The sequence below is a fragment of the Glycine max genome, chromosome 14 (assembly GCF_000004515.6).
Source record: "Glycine max cultivar Williams 82 chromosome 14, Glycine_max_v4.0, whole genome shotgun sequence".
Lineage (NCBI taxonomy): Eukaryota > Viridiplantae > Streptophyta > Magnoliopsida > Fabales > Fabaceae > Glycine > Glycine max.
The window spans coordinates 2,489,333-2,501,081 of NC_038250.2; the positions used below are offsets into that span (position 1 = coordinate 2,489,333).

Genomic DNA, 11,749 nt, shown 5'->3' on the forward strand with positions numbered 1-11,749 from the left:
TATGCAATTGGCAGGGCCATGTATATTTAACTACTTAGAGCCGTTTTTCCCATGGCTGAAGGAATTTATATCCCGTGTAGAAGAAAAATTTGCACATGCATTCGCTTATGAAATTTACACTGCAGCTCCTTTCAAGCAGAGCTTGCAACCTACTAAGAATTTACATTTCTCACCCTCAACCCCCACACAAAGTACATCATATAGGGAAAAAAAATGGAAAGTGAAATTAAAGTGGAAAATTAAAGAAGAAAACGAAGAGGAATTACAAAATCACAATCAATCCCTATTCTCTCTCCTACTATGCCAATCCCCGCCCCCCCAAGCTTCCCTCGTCGTTTTTATATTAGATGGAAGCCAAATGTAATTGATCAGTTCAATCTTGCCCTAATCCCAGCCAAAATGTTGAAAAACATCTCATTTACAGGTTGTCATGTCAATGAGCCAGGTCTTCACTCCCAACACCAACAGAAGACTTGTCAATCATGCACACATTGTACTGTTCGTAGACTCTTCCACGATTCTCGGCCCACCATTGCTCTGCTTGCTTCTCACTGAACCGCTTCCGACTGCAATCACCAACATTAAGGTTATAAAATTGTTAATCGTGAAATAGTGTGTAGTTATCTGAATTGTCCCACCAGATACAAAACTATAAACATTAGGGTGAGAAATTAGTTTCTACTTTCAAAATTCAAATAGAGGAAATATGCAACTGTCCTAGACATGAAACATAAGAACATGCAACCAAATTGCCATTAGAATCAAAATGTGTCATTGACGTAGGAATAATTCTTGTCAAGGCACTAACACCATGTCATATTCTACTTTTTCTTCTATGGAAGTATATCATATTCTCCATTAACAAATATCACAGATGAAGTTCTGTAAGTTTGACAGAGAAACAAAGTCTACAGAGCATTGCATACCTGAAGCGAACTCTCTTAAGATCTATTATACCTCCCGGAAGGGAGGTGAGTGTGATATATACACCAGGTTCATCTTGTTCAACCCATTCAGTTTCATTACGGGATTCACTGTCCTTAGTTCTGCTCCCATTTCTATTTGTTGAATCTGGCTGACTCTGTTTAGTGTGCCCTGCACTACGACTACTGACAGTGCTTGATCCATTTGAATGTAATTGGTAGTTTGATCCAGTTAAATCTGCCTCTGGGCTTGTAGCTTGAATATTTAACCGATCAGTGGAAGCATAGCTAACATCATTGGAACAAGGAATGGAACCAAAAGAAGAAGCAAGAGTCGGTGATTTCACAGTCCTAGCAGCTCCTACAGGTAACCTCTCAGCCATGTCCTTCAACTACTCAGCACAAGTAACAAATAAACGTTGGATCAGTTGGCCTAGTTAAGATACATCGAGTACAAATCTAGAACATACCTATATAAGCTTAAAAGATTTAAAAAAAAAAGTCCACTAAGTTTGGCATAAAATTGATATCGGGCTTGACTTTAAGTGTAACATTTCATGGCTTTGCTATTTATTTTCAGGGTCAATTAGTAATTAAGACAACCTTGACTATAATGCTATAGCTAAGAAAAATTTCTTGGACATAACAGTTGATTTGTTTCAAAAAGAAAAAGAAAAGGCCCCCACCCATGACATGTAAAGTTTTTTGCTCTTTTTTGCTTTCTTCATGATTAAGAGTTTTGGCTATAATAGTCTAATTTGTTAAAGTAGTTTAAGGGATTAAAGTTTCTACCTGGGCAGTAAGTGACTTTATTACTTCCTTTGCTGCTTTACATTTGGCAGTTTCTTCCCCGGCAATTGCTATTGCATCTTTTAGCTGTTTAGCTGTTCTTTCCAACTCAACTTCTTGAAGTTGGGCCTTCCGAGTCAGGTTTTCCACCTACAAGGGAAAAAAGCTACTTAGGAAAAAAATGAATTGTTAACAGGATAAGCTCTTTAAAATTGATGCATTGAACCCTCCAAAACACAATGGTAAAGAAAAAAGTGCAGTCAAAATAAAAATTTACTCACTGTTATTGTTAATATTTTATTATGAGATAGAAGTATAAATCACAAACCCTGACTACCTTCAACAGTGACTTGCCACATGTTCTGCATTGCAATAATATATTAAAATTTACATGGAAATAGCTCATTTCTAGCACACATATGGTAACTTTATGATGACCTGGATATTAATTTGTAATTCATCTCTAGATTATTATCATACAATACAGCAAATAATTGAGCAACTCACTGACTTGCAATGAATATGCATCTTGCTATCTACATCCAAGCAGAATAGAATAAACTAGCATAATAAGCATATGACTCCCTTCTTGCCTTCATTTCCAATGTGTCTATAGCTCATTTCATCAGACATAATAATTCACATAAATTAACGTCATAAAAAATAACCAGTTGTAATAAAAAAATATGATACCATACGAGTCCATTTTGTTAAATTTCTATTCTAACCATTTACAGCAAGAAAGTGAATACTGTTGACGAATGCATAAAGTAAGATACCTGTGATCTTAATTTAATAACCTCCTGACTGAGGCTATCGTTAGTCCTCTTAGCATCATCCACAACTATCTTTGGGGATGCAAGACCTCCAAGTGTTGGGGTTGGTGTAGTTGAACGAGGTGGACTAGGCCGTCTAGATATTGGGGATGTTGCTCGGGAAACAATTCTAGATCCAGGAACAGAAGCAGAGAAAAATTTCTTCGACGATCCAAAAACAGGATTAAAAGATTTAGAAATATTCAATGCTCCCCATTGTGAACCCCCATTTGGAACAGGGGAGACACGGCTGCTGTTGAATTCCAATTTCTTGTTTTTCTTCGAAGATCTGCTTTCCACTTGTTTGAAGGATTCCATTGAAGAAAACCTGGCAAGTTGATTACGAGATCTGGAATCCAATTTATCATCCTTATCAATTAACTCCAGAGGCCCCTGATTGACACTTCCTCTTCTGCTCACAGAAGAATGAGATGAAGCATCAGTTTCTACAGTTTTCCTAAGTTTATTAAGACAATTATCACAGACACGATAAGGTTTGTTGGGGTTTGGTGCCATTGAAGCCTTGAGAGACTTCTTACTGCTACATGAATGACAAAAAACAAGTCCACAATTATAACAATTGTGGCGTTTTCTTTTGAAATTAAATGGCATGCGACAGCCTGAACACATAGACTGGTCAACACCAGATACCCACTTATGCAAACAAATAGCTGCAGTGAAAGTAGTTCCGCAAGCAATACTTTTGACATCTTTGTCTTTCAGAGCTTCTACTAATGTTGGGGTATTTCTATCGTCTGTATCGCCATGGCCTAAACGGCCATTTGCACCCTTACCCCAAGTGTAAACTTCAGTCCTTGAAGTTAAAACAGCAACATGATATGCACCACAAGCTATCTCCTCCACAAAACTCTCTGACAATTTCCCTTCAACAAGGATTGGTAGCTTCCCATCAGCTTGAGGATTTCCTAACTGGCCATAGACAGGACTACCCATTGTATAGACACGGCCAGATGTAGTAAGTGCAACAGTGAGACTATGTCCACAAGCAACTTGACAAACATTGTGTTCAGCAAGGGCAACACAGGTTGGAACAAGTTTTGCTTCCTTATCAACATGCCCAAGTCGACCTTTGTCTCCATCACCCCAAGTAAACAGGTCCACAGAAGAGCAGTTGCTGGAACTTGAATTTCCAACCATGACTTCCACAACTGCAGCAGTATGCCAAACACCACATGCAGCCCGCACAGTACGAAGACCCTTGAGAGACTCTACTTCCCTTGGTAATGAAACACTTTTCCGGTCCCCATGACCTAAAGCACCAAATGTACCATCACCAAAAGTAAATAATTGACCAGCAGATGTTACAACAGCAGTGTGCCAAGGTCCACAAGAAATATATGACACGTGTATGCCTTCCAAGGGGCCGTTTACTCTTTTTGGTACCCAGTGGCTCACTTGATTTCCATGTCCTAGAAGGCCATAATTGTATGTTCCATTACCCCATGTATAAAGATCACCAGAAAGTGTAACAGCACATGAATGATATTCCCCACAAGCTACAAGTTCAATATTTGTATTACTTAGAGCTTCTATAAGCTTTGGATGGAGAACATCAGAGTCAACACCGTGCCCAAGTCTGCCGCCTGATTCTTCCCCCCAGGAGAAAACTTCACCTTGTTTGGTCACTAGGGCCGCATGTCGTCCACCACAAGCTATATTCTGTACATCAAGAACTACTGCAGATTCCAAAGCTTTGGGAAATAGAGAATCCATTTTTGCACCCAAACAACTCCCAACTCGGTGATTCCCACCACCCAAAACACCATCACCTGTGCCTTCCCCCCAAATGAAAACATCCCCTAGAGCATCACCATCATCATGACCAGAACCTTGGCTAGATGTGCTAACAGCACTTGATAGACTAACTCTAAAAGCATCCATACCCATTGTCTTCATGTGACCATGCATACTGTCTGATCCTCCAGATGACACAGAATGTACTGAAGCACTGGCAGAATCTGGAGGGAAGAAACCCTTCTGAGGGACAGCATACAAAACCACATCTAATGCTTTATCCAAACCATTCTTAGGGGGGCTCTCGTATGGACTATGAAGGCGAAGGTGATCCCCACAGTCCTGAATAGGAAAAATAAATATTATCTTAACAAACATATTCAACTGCAATGGAGAGAAAAAGGGAGAAAATAGAAGGACATAAAGAATAAGTTTATACCTTTTGCAGGCTTTCATTACTGCCAAAGGGAGAATTCAAGGGAGAACTTCTTCTTGTGTATGTCCGAGGACTATTAGCCTCAGATGGAATACCATCACTTCTTGACTCTGTTCTCCACTTCCGGTGATGGCTTCGAGAAATTAATGCTTTCAAACCACTGAACCAAACTTCAGCTTCATCTTTATCCTTGCATATCTAGTAGAAAAAGAATCAGACCACCAGATTGTGTTAAACTTCTGCATACAAATACATTGATACTGTTCACAATATCAATAACATCTGTACAAGCAAAGCAATGGGCCAACTGCAGCTAAAAAATCCAAAGAAGAATGAAGAAAATTCATACCAAGTCCAGTGACCTATCATTGTAGATAAGAGAAAATGACTGGTATTCTTTCTCAGGTCGTGGATATCTTTGAAAGATAGGCTGAAAAAAGTAGGAGCCATGTTTTATCAATCATAACAGAGAACCTTATCACTTAAAATGAATTCACTGTAGATGCTGAAAGTCAAGAAAGCATGCATAATGGCTTTTTAGATAAATGTCAACTTATTAGACTAGGACACTGAAACAGCACACAACATCATGTTTCTCAAAGCAAAACATAATCAAATAGTTACCACAAACAAGCATATTGTAAACTATTCATAATACTAAAGAAACAAATCCTTTTACTGTAGATGGATAATGAAATAAATGATGTTTACATATCTTGACTTCCAGCACACGGTGGTCACACTCACATCACAAGTGCATATAGAGAAAGGTGACACAAACTGTATTAGTCATACAAACATCAAATTTAACAGAACTGTCATAACTAATTATCTCAACATGATAAGGCACTGTTGGCTAAATCTGAAGAAGCAAAACAGTATCATGACTTTGCACTGTCAATCTAAAACTTACTGTGCGTTGCCCAGATATAATTCTAGAGACATGACTCAGTTTAAGGTGCTTCTCTTCTTTCCCTGAGAACCATATCAAAACAGATTCATCCTGAAAAAGAAGAGAAACCAAATCTTATTTTTTGGCAACTGGAAAACATCTAAAAACAAACTTTATATGAAAATAATAAAAATAAACCAGAAGCAAGATTAGGGAAACAATAAGATAATCAAATGGCTTTCAAACCATGAAATGACATGAAACTGATTCCATAAATGGCATGCATAATCATAACCAAATACAAAAGTGTTTGATATGGTGTGGTGGTCAATAATAAGGTAGCATGCATGCTTACCTTCAAATATACATTCTAGATATGTGGATTAGAAGAATGCTTGCTTTAACAAGATTTGGCAAGTTTTTCAGAGGCAAGTTTCCCATTTTTTAATATTCGCACAATGGGTGTCTTAAGCAGATTAAATCATTCTCAGGTGGGAGAGTTGTATCCAACCATACACTAGTAAATTTTCCCTGTAAACTAGTCAGGGCTTCCCACTTACAATGGTTTACTAAAAGCAAAATCAAGTTTTCACATTTTCAATTTGTTGCTGAAAATTCATGTTAAGCTCAATGCCATAATTATCGTGACTTTATCACATTTTCAATATGTTGTTACTGCAAACACTTTTGAAAACCTAATCTTAAGGCAAACCTAATTGATGTTAAGCAATTGATTAATCTCTCTGTAATATTTGTAATTTTTCTAGTAGACCATGAAGATTTTAGATCTCTTAATTTTCACAGTTTAATTGTTTGGCAAGTACTTCACATTTTTGCTCCTCTCTTCCACACTATGTCATTCAACTTCAAGGTCCCCTACCCTACTATCCATTAAAAGAAATATTTTCACCACTATTTAAGAATAAATGAATACAAAATAAAATGTAGAAAGATCAAGGGTTTGAGCTTGGTTTTGAAACTATATGGGGACAAAGTTATTAATGCCAAATACAAGTATTTAAAACACACACACACTTTAACAAGGATTAATTTGAATCTACAGATAAAGAGTACAAAACTCACATTGGAAAGACGAAAGGGGCAAAACTTGGGTGTTCCCCTTCTCCCATACTTGAGCAAGCAGGCCCCTTTCTTTAAAGCAGTAATGGCCTGTCAATAAGATCAATAAAAGACTTCAGCCAGCATATATAACACATCTGAAGATAAAAGAAAACTTATAACATATTATAGGAATCAATAAATAAGCACAGTTCATGGATAACATTCAACTGGCAAGCACCAAGAGCAGCTACTAAAGTCTAAAAATTCAACAACATACTGTCAATTAGTCAATATAATAGTAACAGTATAATGCATTTGCCTTGTATTCCTGTGGCAAAACATGGTATTTGACACCCAAACAATCCATAAAAGAGAACGATAATTAAATAGAAAGATCTCCAAATGGTCAAATTAGTGAAACATAAATTCAAGAAAAAATTAATCTAATATTCACATAGTCAAATATCTAAAATGTTTAGTCCACTAAAAAAGCATCCAAATTTTCTAACAACACTCAGAAGTCACAACACATACTTAACTACGTATAAACAAACTCATTAAGTAAATTTTAATTAAAAGAAAATTTCCTAAGCAACAGCTCACAATCACCAAGATTTTTCACTGCCAATCATAAACTAGCTTGACCTGGTGATAATACAATTCTAGCTGGCAGTCAAACTAACGAACCAAATTCATTGCAACTAGACTTCCATCAACATCTCCAAAATTTTAAGCTCCAAGCAAAATTAAGCCAATACCTATTTCCAATGCCCCCAACAACAGCAAATAAGAACATTACCACCACTGTACAGCGCATGCACACCAATCAGATACACAAAATCTAAAAGCAAACAGTACTCCAGCATGAAATTCGAAGCAATACAGAGAAAAAGCTTCCAAAGAAATGGATAAAACAAAGATAGATAGATAGATATACACCTGCTCAATGTCTCTTTCCACAGGACCGGTTCTGCTAAGATCCGAAGCCATTCTACTAGTCCGCGACATCACGCAAAAAAAAAAAAAAAAAACACGAATAGCACTAATTAGAAACTTTCACTCTCCTCAAATCTAAACACTAATCTTTCACATTCATCCGTTCTCATACCCGAACCCTTCCATTCATCAATTGGCACACTCAAACCCTCGCTCCAACAGCTCCGAGCCTTCTCCGGCGCGCGAATCCACCATAATTATACCTCCGTCGCGCACTCACCGAACTAGAGCGCTGCCCGCTGCTTCATGCGGCGCGGGAACTGCTCGAGCGTGCTCCGAAGCAGCGATTGGCACCGGCTCGAGGTGCTAGGTTGCGGCGGAAGGAAGCGATCGAGGTTACGGCGGCGATGCTCCGCGGATTCCGGTGATCGAGGGGTCGGCGAGCTCGCGGCGGCACGGCGAGGAAGTGCCGGAGAAACGGAATGGGAGAATCTAGGGAAGTATGATCTGGAAAATCAGTTGCAGAGGGGAGAGAGGAACGGAGCTAGAGAGAGAAAGTGAGGTTTTAGAGAGAGAAAGCGGAGTGAAATTATATAAAAATAAAAAACATGAGAAAAGAAACACAGTGTCGTCTCTATGGCTGAGGAGTGAGTGAGTGAGTGAGTGTGTGAGAGAGAGCTCAAAACAGAAGCAACCTAAATTCTTTTTTATTTTTTTTTTAAATTAAGAAAAGTGAAACGGACACAGGTATCGCCCTAATTGTCGTCGAAATTTACGAGTTTGCCACTACGCTACGCTTTTATTTATTTATTTGGTTTTTATCTGATTAAACTAAAATTCCTTTGGTTGATTCGAATGTAAAAAACACAGGCATAAGGAAAAAAGTTTATAAAGAAACGGACAGATTTGAGTGATAAATAAATATTTTTAAAAAGGATAAACTTGTCATGGTTGACTTGAGTCAATACTATGAGTATTATTATTTATTACTGGTAAAATTATTTAAAAAATGAAGAACAAAAAAAAGGTAGCTTTAGAATTATTTACATTGTAGTGCCGAAAATGCCGGAATCGCTTTGTCCTGGTTGGGTGGCGGTGACTAAAGATGAGATTATTTCTGGATTATTCCTTTCTTCTATATATGGAGTAGACTGTAATATTAAAATGATTTTATTTTTTATATTTTCTAAGAGATGCCAATAATATTTTTAAAGTTAAAAATATTTTAATTATAAAAGATGTATAATTAATTAAAATAGATTAAAATAATTTAAGAAGAAAATAAGAACTAAAAAATTAAAGAATTTTATTTTTAGAATATAAATTATTGAAATTGGATTAAAAAATTGCCTTAAAATATGAATATTTACGTTTGTTTTCCTTTAAGTTAGCAACAATTACTTTTGCACCTCTTCATTAAAAAAAATTATACTTACCTCTCTTGCACTCTCCTAAATTTATTATTCATCTGTCCCGGTTATACTTGCTATAAGAGGAAAAAAAATCTAATATATATTAATTATAAAAAAAAAGATTGAATTTTATGAGAAAATGTCTTGTGATAATCTCATATTTATTTCTTTTTAAAATATTAAATAATATTATTTAATTTAATTATTAATTCAAAATCAATATTATTTTACTACGTAAATAGATTCTATTTTATTATTCATTCTATTAGAGATATATATTATTGTTCTATTAAATGCACACAATTCTGTTTTTATAATTTTTATTCTTTTATTCTTAATCAATTATTGCATTCATCTTTTAGTATTTTTTTAATAACAATTCTAATATTATTTAATAATATGCTAAAAAAATGATCGATCAATTTATTTCATTCCTTCTTAGTATTTTTTTAAAAATTTTAGGCAACATGTATTAAGTTATATCATTTTTGTAGAGGAAGTATAATTCATTTTTGCATCGTGTAATTAAAAATTATAAGAATGAAATATAGAAAGAAAATATTAAATTTGTAAATCATATTTAAACATTAATTCATATAAAAATATTCAAATGTTAAAGAACATTTGAAGTTTCAATAATAACATTTACTCATTTGGAATAAAACTTTAATTTAAATCAATTTTTTGCTTATTTATTCAATTAAATAATATTTTTATATTTTAAATTAACTTATTTGATTAATTTACATTTTCTCAATTAATAACACACACATATATAAAGAAGGTTTTATTCTTTGGGATCATGTTATGTGTTATTCCATATTCATTCTCTCCAAATAATTTAATTAATGTAAATTTTATATTTATTTTATTTTCAATAGAGTCAATTAAATCAATTATAATACATAAGAATTGTATAATTTAGTATTTTCAAATTTTATACTTATTATATTTTTAATTTTATATAATAGCTTTTAAAATGGTATAAATTGATATGATATATTTTTTGTTAATCAAAATTAACATGTAAAAGAAAATATCTTATTATAGGTATGTTTTAAAATATATCAATTGTTTTAAAAGTAATTTTTACGTGAATACAATTAATAAAGAGTCATTTTTTTATGTTTCTTTTTAATTTGCAACAGGTACAATTTAAATCAATTTATATAGGTATATTTTACTATTATGAAACATATGTTTGTCCAATTTTAATTGATTATCCAATAAATAAATTTAAATCACATTAATTTATTCAATATATTTATTGAATATTATATATTATATTTTAAAAGTTTTAAATTCATCACAAGTGTGTTTATAAAATATATTAAATATTTATTATCATATCTACTAATATATATTTACTAAAATTTAAACTAAATAAAATATATGAAAATTCAAATAATATAAAAAATTACTCCCATAAATTATAAGGTGAGAATTTAGTATGCCACACACGTGAAACTAAATTATTTCTTTCAAAATAATTGTCATTTTAATTTTTTAAAATAATATTTATTATTAGTTTATCACTTATATATCTTATAATATTAATGATAAAAAGCTATTGAATTAACTGAACAGGCGGGTACAAAAGGAGTTCAAGTACAAATTGCAGGACGTATCGACGGAAAAGAAATTGCACGTGTTGAATGGATCAGAGAAGATAGAGTTCCTCTACAAACCATTCGAGCGAAAATAACAATAAAATTTATAAAAAAAATTAACAATGATATAAAATTAATTTTATAATTTTTTTTTCTATCTATTATACTTTTTCTTTGTACATGTAAAATAAGTTATGACAGATTATTATTTTGGGAGGGAGGAAATATTCTTTTACACATTATGTGCATAATCTACATGAAAATAGAGAAAGTATTAATGTTTTTTTTAAAAAAAATAATAGACGTCATGTATAAAAAATATAAGTATAATTTTTAATTGTAAAATACATATACGTTAATACGTGTAACTAATGCTAGTTTCAAGAAAAGTGTAAAAAATTGCTAGTTTCTTGAAAAGTTGATATAGCTATTTATTAAAAATAAAATTTAAAAATAATCGTGTTGGTGAATTAAATACTTCTGACTAAAATAAGAAAAACCATTATTACTATTCATGTCACCGGTGTTCATCTATCATCTGAAGAACATTTTTAGTTTTTATTATGAAATCCTCTGAAGTCTGAAGCATGTACAATGAACCGGTAACACATTAATTAACACTTAATACATCATCATCTATCTGAGATAGTGAGATGCAACTATCAATTCGAAAACCCACGTCTCACTTTTGGTGTGACAGATGAAAATTACTTAAATTAATGAAATTTAAAAAAAAAAATGTAAAGATGTTACATTTTTTAAATACTTTTCATCCTTATGGTGATGGTGCTCTAAAATTTCTCTACAACCAATCAATTTGTCCGCATCTTGACTAATTCACTTCCTTTTTTTTTAATTGACTAATTTACTTCTTGATTTGGATAAAAAGGTCCCCCTCCATAGATTAAAAATAAATGACCATCATTTTTTACTAAATTCTTATTATTATAAAATTAAAAAATAGTAAATGATAAAAAAAAGTTTAAATATGTACTCTTTTGAATGTAGTTATTTCTAGTTAAAATTCTTTCCTGTCTTTACATTCCTACTTTTCTTTTCGGCACAAAACATTCCTACTTTCTTTATCATTTAGCAGGCATATAAGACCCTTAATCAGTG

General features: G+C 33.3%; 1 protein-coding gene across 3 annotated transcripts; it reads right to left on the bottom strand.

Moving 5' to 3' along the window:
* LOC100802464 (PH, RCC1 and FYVE domains-containing protein 1) lies at positions 1-8,293 on the bottom strand. Of its 3 annotated transcripts, none has more exons than XM_003545353.5 (10): positions 7,781-8,293; positions 7,612-7,663; positions 6,694-6,780; positions 5,632-5,721; positions 5,068-5,148; positions 4,722-4,916; positions 2,492-4,624; positions 1,716-1,862; positions 927-1,315; positions 1-566 (listed from the first exon to the last, which is right to left on the bottom strand). In XM_003545353.5, the coding sequence occupies exons 1-10, from the start codon at positions 7,792-7,794 to the stop codon at positions 434-436; spliced, it is 3,321 nt and encodes a 1,106-aa protein (XP_003545401.1). In that variant the 5' UTR covers positions 7,795-8,293; the 3' UTR covers positions 1-433. The 3 variants fall into 3 exon arrangements, with proteins under 3 accessions (XP_003545401.1, XP_006595771.1, XP_025981131.1); XM_006595708.4 differs by having other exon boundaries at positions 7,612-7,666; XM_026125346.2 differs by lacking the exon at positions 7,781-8,293 and having other exon boundaries at positions 7,612-7,680.
* Between the last annotated feature and the right edge of the window lie 3,456 nt (positions 8,294-11,749).

Excerpts from the sequence above, each read along its gene's own strand:
- LOC100802464 (XM_006595708.4), bottom strand. Across the intron at positions 4,625-4,721 it reads GTAATGAAAGCCTGCAAAAG|GACTGTGGGGATCACCTTCG; the intron begins GTATAAACTTAT and ends TTTCCTATTCAG. Across the intron at positions 1,863-2,491 it reads TTATTAAATTAAGATCACAG|GTGGAAAACCTGACTCGGAA; the intron begins GTATCTTACTTT and ends TTTCCCTTGTAG.